This window comes from Calliopsis andreniformis, chromosome 12 (genome assembly GCF_051401765.1).
Source record: "Calliopsis andreniformis isolate RMS-2024a chromosome 12, iyCalAndr_principal, whole genome shotgun sequence".
Taxonomy (NCBI): Eukaryota; Metazoa; Arthropoda; class Insecta; order Hymenoptera; family Andrenidae; genus Calliopsis; species Calliopsis andreniformis.
Window position 1 is genome coordinate 11,813,888 of NC_135073.1, and position 14,324 is coordinate 11,828,211.

At 41.6% G+C, this 14,324-nt stretch overlaps 1 protein-coding gene across 1 annotated transcript in view; it reads right to left on the minus strand.

Annotated features, from left to right (window-relative positions):
- Positions 1–14,324, minus strand: part of Tei (irregular chiasm C-roughest protein teiresias) — a 320,721-nt gene that overhangs the window by 69,194 nt on the left and 237,203 nt on the right. Inside the window, exons 7-8 of the mRNA XM_076389111.1 lie at positions 10,935–11,078; positions 5,494–5,766 (exon numbers count right to left, since the gene is read on the minus strand). Of these exons, the coding sequence (XP_076245226.1) occupies positions 5,494–5,766; positions 10,935–11,078 (417 nt within the window). The remainder of the gene's footprint in view (positions 1–5,493; positions 5,767–10,934; positions 11,079–14,324) is intronic.

Here is a 14,324-nt window from a genome sequence, read left to right on the forward strand (position 1 = left end):
AGTCGAGTCATATACAGGGTGGCTAAGTTGAAGCAGGCTACCTAAATACCTCGTCTGTTTTTAGTGGTAAGAAATTTTAAAAAATTAAAAAGAATGATCCTACTCAAGGTATTGTTTTTTCATTATATTTCTCCCTCGAAACCATTCGAATTATGCCATGGATGATTTTCGTGTCATTGAAAACCAAGGAGATATGTAGATGACCTACTTCAGCGTGGATACTTTGTATGTAATCGATGTCTGACCATACACGTGCTTAAACTACTTAATGCGCGTCTGACCATATTCAGGGTTATACTACTTTCCACAGATTCGAATCTCTTCAAATTCATGCTATTACACTTTTCAATTTAAACTTGCATAGGCAAATTCATAGGAATTAGGCCACTTAAATAAGATTGAAATGATTCTGAAAATATATATGTCCAAAGTAAGTGGAGGTATCAACTTGTAACCCAATCATCGAATCACTACCTTCCACTCACCCCAACATCGACAATTCAACACATGTTCCACACTCAGAACAATCTCTTCACCTACGATTCACTTCGAATTCTTCCCACGCGAAAATATTTCTACCAAATAACCTGTTTCGATTGGGCTCTCCCTCGTGCTCGAGAAGTCAAAGGAAAAATCGGCGGAAACGCGACGGGGCAGGGAAGCACGAAGAGCGCAGGGATCGAGACAATTCGCGACAGAATAATTTCCGTGGCGTCCCCTTGTTCAATTCGAAAGGGAACGATTTTAAAATCCCGAGGATAGCATTCGAGCGGCTTGAGCCCCTTACACGCACGAGTTGCTTGAGCTGCAATCAATAAGAAGTCGAGATTGCTTCAGCGATTGCCTCGGGCTGGATAGCACCGAGGGTTGGGGCCAGAGGAATGAGAAGAGGCCAGCGATTGCGGCACCGAGGAGGATCTGCATTTATCATCGGCGTGCGAGCGGCGAAGTATACTTGGCACGTAAAGCGCGCTGTGACGATTATTCAAACGGAAATACACGATCGGGACATCGAAAATTCGACTGTTTCACGCGATACGTTTCTATTGTGCCCGACCCGAGGTTGAAACGATGTCAGTCCTTTTTACTTGGATCCATTGTGAAATACTGACTGAGCGTCTGGTTACATTCAAGGGTGTGTAACTTACTGGATATTTGATTGGATTTAACGTTATAAGAAGGATTTTATGTCTGATCCAATACACAGTTATACTACTTGTCGAATTTCTGATCATTTTCGAGGCTGTCTTATTAGATGACTGACTACATTCGAGGTTATACTACTGATTCAGAGGATTGATTATACTCGAGGGTTTGTTGGTAGAAAATAATGATATTATAAGCATGTGGAGAATGTTAAACAAGGTTCGTCAATAAGGACAGTGAAAATGAAGTATTATGATGATAAAAAAGTTATCCATTTGGAACTACTGTGCATTCTAACATAGTATATTTTAATGAAGTAGAAAAATTGTATAATGGATCATATTTGCTTAATTTTGAAATTAGAATAATTTACTTTATGCAATTTGATATTTTGTTAATGTGCTAACGATGTTGCCTAATTATTTGGAATAATACCTATATGCTTAATATCTAATTAGAATTTCTCATTCTGTTCAAATAATTAATCTTTAATATAATTCAGTACCAGCAGTCAATTATTCACGAGTACATTGTGAAACCCTCCCATCATCGAAATTTCTAGTTGTATTCGAAAGGATCATCTCAATTAACTAATATAAGAGGTAATCAAACACACCGATGGTGGGTGTTTGAATAAGAGGGGATATCCATTACGAGACGTTCTATCCTCCAAGAACTGCTTTCAGCTCTCTCAACCTTTCTCTCAGGGAGCCCAAAGTGCGGGATTCGGCACACAAACTTATAATAGTCAATTCCATTAGCGTCCGATTTCAGTTTTGAATTGAATTCTAATTCCTTGATCACTCGGTGGTCCTTGCAGGTGGTGGACGCAGATCCTCATAATCTGTTCGGAAGGAAGGTTTTGAAGTAGTTGGTGACTTGGTGAGAAGTTAAATGCTCGGAAACTTCAGTGCCTCTTTCTTAAGATTCTACGTTTCCGTTTTGCAATTCTGTGATGGTCTTGGCAGGGAAGATAACATTGGAAATTATATTCTGACACTCGTTATCCTAATTTCTAAAGGTGTATAACATCTCACTTTTCTATTTTCTAAAAAGTTATATAATTTTGTTATATAACATGTAGACCCACCTTAACCCTCTTATAATGGAAAACCTATTTTATATTGCATAGAAAGTTTTCAAACCTTCCATATCACTATTCCATTAATTTTACATCATTTTGAGTATATTTTTTATTACATGGAACACTATGATGGCATACATTATTTTCCACTTAATCACTATAAAAAAGAGGATTCGAGTATAATTAAATAGTATTTATATGGAAAACTTTTTTAATCTAAAAAAATAATAACAATTCATTCTAAATTTGTCAATTATGCTTATGAGGATGAATAAATAAATATAAATTAATAAAAATACACTAAAGCAAGAAAGACCACTTCCTTCACTTGCAAATATACGAAAACGAAGGGATTCCCAGTTAGTAGCATCTCCAAGTAATTACCAGTAAGATCAAGTATTAACGAGGATCAGAGTAGTTACAGACACTGTTAGCACACTTGATCTCTCGCCCAGATATTCGCTGGCAACGCGGATTTACCTAGATAGGGAGAGGTCTAAACACATTAACGAGCCATCAGACATGAAAAGAGCCGCATGCACGAGGCCATCTTTACGAGACATCAATTCCCATTCCGCGCCATAAACTTGTTTTCCGTCTCCCCTTTTCCCGCACCCTCGCCGAGGGAAACTCGCTCTCGCGTGCGCCCACCCCACACGTTTACACACGGTGCCGCCTGTGTTTCGAAGATCAAACAGAAGTCCCGCGGCGACGGGGCGCCTACCCTTGACTCGACTTTTCCTTTCTGTGCCCCCTGTCGATCTCCTGAAACTTTCAAGTCGAACACGTCCACCTCGATCAAGACTGCTGTCAGGGCTGTTGGAGTACGTGCAGCATCCTCGCGAGCTGCTACCCAAAGCAATTCTTTCGAAGCGTTTTTAAAGATAGATCGAGACTCTGCAGTGGTTTACGAGTAATCCTGTACGAGGGGTGAGAGGAGAATGACGAATGCGTGCTGATTGATGCTCGTGTTCCCATCGGGGAACGTTGAAGAGGGTCAAACGAGTAGTGAATATCTGTGACGGTTGCACAGTGTCGTTCACTTTCGCGAGATATATGATATGCCTGCTGATGAGGTGTATTGTGTTGTACAGAGTGGATCAAAGGTTACTTTTTCGCTTCGAAAAAGTGTGTAAGTATTTCAATTCTTATGATTTGTACAGTTCTTTTCCAAGAATGAAATTTGATTCAGAAAGTTTCTAAGTAGAGTGCAGATATTTATTCATTTATGAGAATTTTAGATTTGTAGATAGTTACAAAATTCATGTTGTGTACAGAAATATAGAAGATAGAGCAAGTGGAGTATAAGTTGTACTACCTACTTGGAAAGTGAAATAAAGTTTATATCTATTTTGCTACCATTGTCGAGAATATTCTCATGACGCATTATTATTTTAAAGCCTTGTATGATTGATAGTTCAATGCTACTAATGGAAACTATCGATTTCTGGCGTTGTACTTCTCTTTCCATGGGAATTGAAATATTTCTTGCTTTACATATCCTCGTTTAATGTCAAACGTCTGCAAAAGTTGTTTAAGTGACACCTCCTCGGCAAGCTTGAAATTCGCTGGAAGCTCGATAACGACGCGCTGTTGGAGCAAACTCGCCGCATAAATAGCATTGCGAACGAGAAGAAAGACACTCTTTTCACATTTCATGCGATACGTTGTCAGAAGAATATTTCCCTCGCAGCATCGTGGAGGATGATAATAACATTACCAGGAGAAAAGAGAGAAGGGAAAGGGAACGCGTGGTCGCATTTGCCGCAAAATTCTAATTCTCCATTCTCGTTTTATCCACTCTGCTGCATGAAGGGTTGCCTTTAAATGCGGAAGAAATACGCAGATAGCCGTAGATATGGAGCTGAAGTTAATGGTTACGAATATTTTAAAGAAAATTATATGACCAGTGAATTGTAATTGGTAAGTTCATCGTGTTTAACCAAGAAGTGGATATAAACTTGGATTTAAGACCGCTTTTAGATATAGGTAAATGATTCTCTTCAGAGTGGATCGCACGAAAGCGCCCCGTAAAAAGGTAATCGTTCAAATTGGCCGACGAGGAGGAAGGGAGGAAGGGAGGAAGGGGAGGGATCAATTGTAATTTATCTAAAGCGTGCTCATAAGTCTTGCAATTAGGAGGTCGTCGAAGAGCACACGCGAACAATTATTTAAGAAAAGTGGATAATACTTCTCGAGAGGGGCAATTAATTTTGTGGTTGTGATTCAGCTTGATGTGACGTAGGTTATTATTCAAGTGGAGATCAATTATAAAGTATCAATCTTTAAAACTCACGAGTTATTTACGAGTAAAAAGTAGTGTAACTCGAGTTTAAATAGACATTAAATAAGTAGATTAACCCAGATCTTGTTCAGACAATTACAAGATAGTATAACTCTATATTTTAGTATAAACCACGCAAGTAGTATAGCTCTATTATATGTGCAGTCTGCAAGTAGTATGGCTCTATAATATCTGCATACTGCAAGTAGTATACCGCCAAATGGATCAGACACGATTTCAGTAGAATTAACCCCATTCCTGAACAGACAAATTTTAACTTTCTCAGAAAATTAGTTTCAAGAGTTCTCTAAATTATTTCTGAAGGAGCTTAACAAATTCGAAATTATAAATCAGATAAAATTGGCTAACTATTCTTGTTCTGTGAATCCTTAAAGATACTCCAGTTGTAGTAGTACCTTTCAGTAGTATGTTAAACGCAATTAATGTTTTTACCAGGACTTTTGTTTCAATGAATATGCTTGACGTGACGCCTGCATTGATAATTGGTTCTATAAAAAGGAATACTAACCAACCAATTGAAATAAAAGAGCGGTACCATACGAATACTAATGAGATTCACAGAACGTAACGAGCACAGCACGCTGAACGCTCGTAAACGCATCCACCGAAGGAATTCAATAAAATAGACATTAATCCAATAAATATTGATTGTGACAAAACAAGAATAAACCGCGGTATCGTAAATTCTGTAACGAACGTAAAACACGTGTTAGTTCGATAAATATTGAGCCAAAGCAGTTACGTTTAAATTCGTAAGCGAACAAAAGTGCCTTGCTAAGTTTACCAATAAATATTATGCACAGTCATGACTAACAGTCCCCTGTTTCTTTCACGAATATTAAAGACATTATGAGTTAAGGGAAGAAATATTTGAAAGAAGGTAATATAATTATCTCACGATGAATATACTTGATTTTTACTGTGACCTTGAATAGTGGAGTAAATTCGTGAATCCTACCTGTGACCTTGATGTGGTAGGGCAACTGGGCACGCCACGTGTCCTGCATTTTCCGATCAGGTGCGACGCATCGATACTCCCCAGCTTCCTGGTAGACTACTCGACTCAGAGCCAGTGGCCCAGGTCCACCGACTGGATCCATTCCAGGACCGTGACCCCAGCAACCACCGTCGCACTCCAGAGTCACTGCTCCACCGATTTGCACCTCCATTTTCCGGGAATCCGTCGCGTCGCCGTTCATAGCTTCCGCTTCCGTCTCCATGTCTGGATCGTCTGAATAATATTCATTTAAATATTTTTGAGAAAATAGTGGCCCATAATGGGGGAAAAAAGGTGACTACAATCTTTCTTTGATATAGTCTCACGACTCATAATAGAAATTTGGTAGTAGAAAATAATAGACACTTTTATGAAGTCAAAGTGGAAGACCTGGTACACTAATTATTCTAATTAACACTCAGCTTATTACAAATATTCAGCCTTGCAAGAGTCATCTGTCCAAACTCTTCTCATACAACTCAAATCCCCAGAAGTCATCTGTCCCCACCAACAATACCGAAAACCCCTCAAGGACATCCCCACACAGTTAGCAATTCTTCAGCTTCCCGAAAGCACTGATTCCAATTCCCCCCGAGCATCGGTAACCAGAAAAAATGGCCAGTTTCAATTCCAGGAACTGGCTTGGCGGTAGCATTACGCCCGCTCACGATTCTGAAGCACGCAGGGTACATCCTTACCCGAGGTATCTTAAAGCGATCCTCGTACCCGACGACATTGTCATCGATATCAACGAGAGGTCCCCTCGCATCAAGAATCGGACGCACGTACGGGGGATAAAGTTAAGGACGGCGTCGTCGTCCCCGCGTGTGAGGTTTAGCAAAATCTTTTTCGCGTCTGCGTCGTCCCCAGTTACCCTTTTCCAATTCCACCTACGGAATTATACGCCCGCGATCGTTTGCTCTCGAGCTAACGCTGTGTCCACAATTACGAGGCGGGGGGAGGGCGCTCGTAGAGGTGGCGACGCGTCGTGTCGGGGGTATCATCTCGTAGGAGAATTACAGTCGGTTGGTCACGAAGAAGAAGCACAGGAAGGACGACAGCGCTCGATGGAAGTAGAGGAAGAAAGAGGGAAAGGAAAAGAGGAGGAACAGGAAAAGGGGAAACTGTGGAGGGTGGGAACCGAGTGGAGGGGTTCGAGAGAAAGAGCAGTCCTTTGAGTTAGCAAGCTGATCCTCTGGCTCATCCTATAACAAAACAAAGGGATCAAAGTGGTGGATGCGACGATAGGAGGCTTTTACACTGCTCCCAACGTCGGCTCGCTGGTCGTCCGGCTGTAGCTCGTTTGTCTTGCAGTTTGTTCGGAATTTTAACGGCAAACACAGTCGTGACGCTATAACAAACACGGTTGGGTCTCTGGTAGGGGGCAGTTCCACTTTTCCTTCGTTACCGCGGCCCGTGCGCGGCTTCCTCGTTTTTTAATAGCGATGCTTGTTACCTACGAATTTGATCTATCGCCTGGGATCACGGGTCGCGCTTTGATCCCTCGCGCTGAAAAACTCTGTCGAAGGGTGGATGGAGATCTTAGATATTGGATAGTGTCATTAGTATGCAATTAGTATGCTCTTCGTTAATGCAGGTTTCTTGTTTTTTATTGTCTTCTAACAGGTTTTGGGAAAAAGCTTCAAGGTAGCATACTTGGTATTCTTGTAAATATGTATTTTATGGCGAAATTATTTATTTTTGGTGATTTTATTGAATACTCTATGATGTGAAAATAATTATTAATAAGTATTTATTAAAAATTTAAATATGCAGAAAGATACAAAATGCACATTATATGTGCAAATATAATGGACAGTTAGAGGTGCAATATTTAGATACAGAAAGTGAAATAATTCTTTATATATGTTCAGTTTCTCTAAATATATTTGAATTTGCACAGATATTAGCGATGTAATGATTATGTATTTTCTCTCTTACTCATTTCAAATAAATAATATGTGGTAATATTGATATTATATATGTATGTGTATAACATACAATGTTGTCTCGAATTGTGGTCAATTGCGAATTTGATATTTGATCATGACTAATTCCACGGTTCAACCACATTTGATATCACAGTTGTGTGCTATAGTCAAACCAAATATCAAAAGATGTGGTAATATACATTCTGCAATTCAGCAGTAAATTCCTTTAAATTCACCTATTCCAAAGAAAAATGCTGCGATAGTATTCGTCAAGAGTTACCCTTAATACACGAGTCAATTTAATTTGGAACTTAAATTTTAATGTCACTACCTTTTCGACGAGAATTCAATTTACATAAAATTTAGTAACTTTTAAATATAAAGCTTAATAAGCTGCTAATAAATAATATTTAAAACGTACATTCTCACATAGAAATACAATCTGTGCTATTTCATACAATAGAAATTAATCCTTGGACAGCAATAATTTTTTGTTACTAACAGCGTCAGCAATCTGGATCGCTTATTTTCATCAAAGATTTTTTTGACGTTCCAGGCTTTTAAAAAATCAACAAAAATTCTGTCTTACTTCTCAGTATCTCTAGAACATCATCTAACAATTTTCCTTCATAACTGTTACATCGTTTCTTATCGTTTCACCTTAGTTTTTCCAGGTACCTTCAACAGAGTAACAAAACCTGTTCCTTAAAATACTCACACCGCAAACGAAGAGTTAATTCGATTACTTTTACATGCATTAGTAATCGGTGTTCGAAAGTGAAACCAGAATCTTTATTCCACCAAGAAGTCACGAATCTCCCAGCTCTCGTACCCATCAAAAATCGATAGAAATCAATTTGTGAAAGGGCTGGAGCCCCCTAAGCCCCGTCTGAGAGGTTGCTTTTCACACGGTGCTACTATCCAAAACGCGTGCCCTCCGCAATCGGGACGAAATTGCCGCATCGTTTAAAACCCGACCCGACGTTATCCCGCTGGATAAGTAATCCGGGCCAGGAGATTCGAACAGGACGCGCGGTAGGACTGTAATCGATAATTCCAGCGTAGGATGGTTGGTTTATAGGTGCTCTCGAGCCATCTAAATTGCGTAGAGATTAGGTGCTCGGAAACCCGTATCCAGGATCGTCGGTCGAGGGGCTGCAAACGGAAGCTAGACCTGCCAGCCGAACTGAAGAGGGAAAACGACGAGGGGAGAGGGTGAGGCAAAGGGAAACGCAGGGGAGGGAGGGTCGAAGGTTCGAGACGCTGGGGGGTTCGCGTCACCCTTGGATCTCTTACCCCTTTTCTCCCTCTGTCCCTCTCCCTGGTTATAATGGCAAGATGGAAGGACCGAGGGCGGCCGTAGGAAATTTGCAAATTTTCACGACAGGGCACGGATAATTTCCGGCTGGCTCGGTGGCTTCCGCTCTTGACAAATGACTGTGGTTTCCGGTTATCGGTTGCCGCGACGTACCCCTTCGCATTCCGAATTAGCAGGAATGTCTGCTCGGCTGTGGCGACCCTCTGTAGATAGACAACGCTCGGATAAGCGTTCCCTGAACGTTGTTTTTGTTTCGTTGGAAGTAAATCGAGGGCGGTTCGAGATTCTCGAATGGGGGCTTGTCTAGCGCTGCTTGCTAATGCTACCTCGTCGGGTAGGTGCCTGACGTTGGTGTCTAATGTGTTTTCGATGGCAAGTTGCCTGGGATTAACTATTGGGGGTTTGATATTGGGACAGTTGATGAGAATATGGCAGAAAGAGGAAGAAAAAGAGGAAAGGAATGTTGTTTAAGAGACTAGAGGATGTAGTAAAAAGATGATCTAGTAAATTTCGCTTCAGTGACCGTGGATATGAAAGGACTTCCCAACAGCAGGGGACCTCAGTATCAGAATCTCTTAGCCCCGATGATGTAGACTGAAACGTTTGCAAAACATTGGCAACATATTGAAGCTAGATGTGGCATTCATTTGGAATGCTATGAATTTTATGAATAATTCTGGCCACGAAAGCTTCAAATTTCAGAAGAAAGAGAGGAAAGCGTTTCGTCCTGGGCCTGCTAGTGGATTTGTCAGTAAGGCTACCTAGCTGATCCTGTCTTAGATGTGGGGATGGTCAGGTCAGGTCAGAAGCGGTATTTGTATGAGAGATGACTAAGGGGCTATTTTTGGGAAAATGGAAGATAGGACAAAGTCTCTCTAGTGGTGAGGTATTTGTGGAAGAGGTGTCGCCACAGTATAATACTTTTGACGAATGAGAAAGATGTAAGCCTTTTTCGATATTAATTCCTTTCTGTGTGCACTATTTCATGTGGGTTTTCCTTTTTTTTTTAGGTAGACACTGCGATGACTGATCGTGTAATTTTTGAACATAAATTTCAATCGCAATATTTATGTCACTTAGAGATATAAATCTCCTCGGATGACTCCCACATTTTACAATTTGAAGACTCGGTGAATCGCTTCGTTGAATGAAACTCAAGTTCGATCGCTGCCGTAACTCACCAACTAACAATACAGGTCCCGACTATATCAATTTCTAATAACGCTGCATTGTCAAGAGCGAATTCACTGGAGCCAGCTACGCTACTTATTCCTGTATTTGACCCCCTTTAGGCGCACCGTGATCAATTAAATCCTCATCTTCGATTCGGGAATAGTAGATGCTTTACCATTCATCCCTTACAATTAAGCATTTGTTGCTTTTATAAAACGGTTTGAACAATTACGACTGCCAATAGAACACGAAGGGTATTTATTTCTACAGGAAAAGAGAGGAGCTTTTGAAGAAATACTGGAATTGCAAGAATACTCATATCAAAATAGTTATCTTGACTAATTCGATCAGTCTAATATTAAAGAGTCATAAGTTCTGGAGAATTAAGGAAGCCTTAAATATCCATGCATAATCTATAAAAGTTGTTACCAAAAATGTGGATCATTTTGATTGGCTAAATCAATAATAAATCTAGGACAATACTTCAGAGAATCTAAAATCATTTAAAATCTTTTTCAATCTGCGTAATAAGTACTATTAATCTTCTAAAGAGATCCCCTATTTTTTATAACATCCTGTATCCATTTTTAATTATTCAAGAGTCCCACATATAACCCTTACCCTTTTAGCATATCCCAAAGTCTCCCAAGTATTCCACTTAGCTTCATCATCAGGTCAAACGACCCACTAACACTGTACACACTCCACAGTGCCAAGGCATGAAAGTCTCAAATCACCTCATTCACTTTAATCCCAGAAGTTTCCATAATCAGTGCCATCAAGAAAGATCAAAACACCTTATAATCTAAGCCACAGCCTCATAATCATTCCACAATATCTTCCATCTTAAACGCTACTCTATGTATCATTTAAACTAAATCTGGTCTAACAATTGACTCCATTCGTCTCTAGGTCAATGAAGGTGGTTGAAACAGGGCCATGGGACGCTTAACGTCGATCAAACGCAACGATCTACTCACAGCGAACGTTAAGGAAATAACCGATGCTGGTGAAAATGCCGAGCATGTGCCTGGTGTAACATTTGTACCATCCGCTCTCGGCCCTGGTGATTTTTGTGAAGTTCAGCCATCCGTCGTCGCTCTGCTCCACGGGCGGTCCATTGTCTGAAACACAAACGGAGAGTCTGCTGGTTATATCCGCGTTGTATATAGGTATATAGAATGTATATAGGCGAATTAACCCGGTGGAAACATCGCGTTTCGCGGTGAAACGTCGCGTTCCGCGCGTGTAGTCTTCGCGCGTGTTCCCGCGGATCCGCCTGGCTACCGATTAACCGTCCTGGAATTACGCGGTCGACGCTGGCGCGACGCCAGGACGTCGCGGCGTTATTGTCCTTTGAAAAATTCCGCTGCGCGCAGAATTACGCGCCGTCGACTCGAAACGACACGCAGATACGGAGCCAGCCCCCGCGATAAACCGACGTTTTAAATAAAAAGGGATTTAAGGACGTTCGATGGGGATTTTCGGCCATTTTGGATTTCAAATGGCCCTGCACTGAAATATTCTCACGGGTTATTGCGAAAATTTTCGGCTATTTCCGGCTGACTTGGGTCTCGATATTAATGGGACATTGGGGATTGGATTTATAGAGCGTGCTCCTTTTTGGGTTGGTTTTTTAAGTGAAATTTATAGAAATAGTGCTAGAAGAGAGGTATCGTACAATAAAGAAAGCGCGCTCTTCAGGAATATTCGTTTGAAGGTTTTTGTAAAAGGTAAGCAGTAGTTACTCAGTCATTTAGTGATGAAAAAATAGTTCTTTTTTAGTAGTTTTCAGATTTAGAAGATTTCTAATAAAATATTGATTTATGAGTATTAACTATATTAGCAAAGTAGAACAAATTTAAGGTGAAATAGTAATTCTGCAATCCTGCACAGGTATTTGGAGGTTGGACACTTTCACATTATTGGAAATGCATAAAATACCCACACTTTTCTGTTTACACTAATGGATATTAAATATTATTCTCATCAGTATTTGTAAACCATGAGATAAGGTTTGTACTCATAACTATATTATAGAATTTTACTTAGCATATTTAACCTAGAAGTGTCTGTGTATAATAGATATACATATTTCAACTCACAAAAAAAAAATCATTGTTCATGAAACTCCATATACATCATTGTTTCTCAAGAATATCACCACCTCTATCAGCCTAGAACCTCATTCAAGCCTCGTCACCCTCTTGCATCAGTCCTCAAGAAACTACTCCACCTGACATTACACCCTAATCTCTCCACGCGTACGCTATCCAAGAAAAAAATCTCCCCCTTCTGCGGGAAATTTAAACCCCTCGTCCAGATGGTATCGATTTTAACCCCTCTAATCGAATTAGCGCACGCGATCCAACCGAGCCAGCGAAACTTCCTCGGCCCAGAAGAACCGAGAAACAAACAAAAGTAAACCGACAGGAAGAAACGGGAAGAGGAAAGGGATGCCTGCTCGAGTTACTCGGACGGGATGGGCGAGGGCGTTGCTATCTGTTTCCACGGAAGTCGTCCGCGCGAAACTTTCATCCAGCCATAGGCTTTTTCCTCGCCCGTTGTTTTTAGCCCGGACGCGATTTGACGGGGAACAGAATTCGACGCAGCTGTTGGATTTACTGGCTCGGAGCTACGCCGCGTCCCGAATGTGGGGCAACGTTTTCGGGGGTCGAGGGATGGGAAAAGGATCGAGGGGTTGCGGAGGAATCGAGCAGCAAAGAGGGGTGGGGGGAGGGACGCGAGCGGAGGAAAGACGTGGCCGAGCGAAGAAGACGATCGGTGCCGCGTGCATCCCCCTTTGGCGGAGTTTTGTGGCGAAACTTTTATGTGTCCTCGCATAACAGCCTTCCAGGGGTTGGCGAGCTGGCGGTCAGGGGTGGTGGCGAGGGGACGGTGCCGAAGGCCAGGCTGCCTGGTGGCGCTGCCAGAACACGCTCGATTGTGTTAACGGTGTCTATAGACGGGCAGGGAGGCAAGATGTCGTGCTATTTTGTATGAAATAGGAGCGGCCCGTGACTTGGCCCGAAAAGCACGACATTTCCTGTAAGGTCATGCGGGATTCCGGCAATTTGGCCGAGAAACAAACGAACCCTGCTCGAGCTGTATCGGGGGGGAGCGGATATGCGGGAAGACACACCAGGGGGGCTCGTCGAGCTGCGTGAAACGGCGCAGAACAATTGTGTCCCGTGGTTTCTAATTTTCGGATGCGCTCCCCGCGAGACTGCCAATTAAAATCAGACGTGGAGGAGAGATGGGTTAGGAGGTTTGTGAGCAGAGGGATGGGTTTGGGATTCTTTCTGCTGAGGATTTCTGAGGGCTGTGGGATACGGCTACTTTTGCAGTTATGGGGGATTTAGATGGGCAGGTACAGGAAGCGTGGAGTGTACACATACTTTGCAGAAATATTCTACATGTTTAAAATATGGGCTGGAATATGTGTGGTTGTAAGGTAAAACGACCTAAGTCACATAAAACACGTGCATATGTTTCTGAGATATCGGCGCTTAGAGTTTTCAGCTTTAATACTGTTTTATGGACTTGTGTCTGCGCGAACCTTTACTTTTAGGTGAAGAAATTCTCTTAATGCCCTTTTAACAACCGATATTCCAGCAACTTGATATTACTAATAATCCAGGATATATAACTGTTATCTATATTTCAGCGACACCAGTACCAAGCTGTTACAAAAGAGAATTCTGAACCGAGATAAGGTCCTTCTATAATAATTAGAAGCTTGAGACACGTGGAACGCGGAGCTTACTGCAGCTTAAGAACGAAACCAGATAAAATACAGCTTCACACGAGCTTACGCCACTGTTTTTAAGTATGGAATTCATCCCTGGAGTGGATCTCACATCCTATGTATATTTGACTCTCCGGGTGCCATCGCATTATATGCTAGCCACGGTATGAACAATGATCCGATGGGGATCTACTTCCCCTGAAGCGGTTTCCCGCAGCTGACGCCCTCGTACGTTCTCGGGAACGTCCGTACTTCAAATGTATCGCCGTGATAAATCGTTCGACGGGCCCGTGATAAATTTATCCCTTCTTTTCATTTAAAATATCCCCCATTCCCGAATCGACGCACTTCATACTCCGATCATTACATATCGATCGTATCGTCGACGAACGTCAGCGTGTAATGGACTCTCCTCTTCTCGATGAACAGGAAGCCAGGAGGAAATATGAACAAGGGGATGGAGATGTGTCGTGACGAAGATCGTGTAAATAGAATATTCTATATTCCATCGATGGTATTCCATTTTGATAGAGTAGAAGGGAAGTTTCGAAGAATGCATCGTTGTTTCAGAAAGAAGTTTTCGAGTACTGCGTGCTTCCTAGTGGGTGGAGGCTGCGAGTTT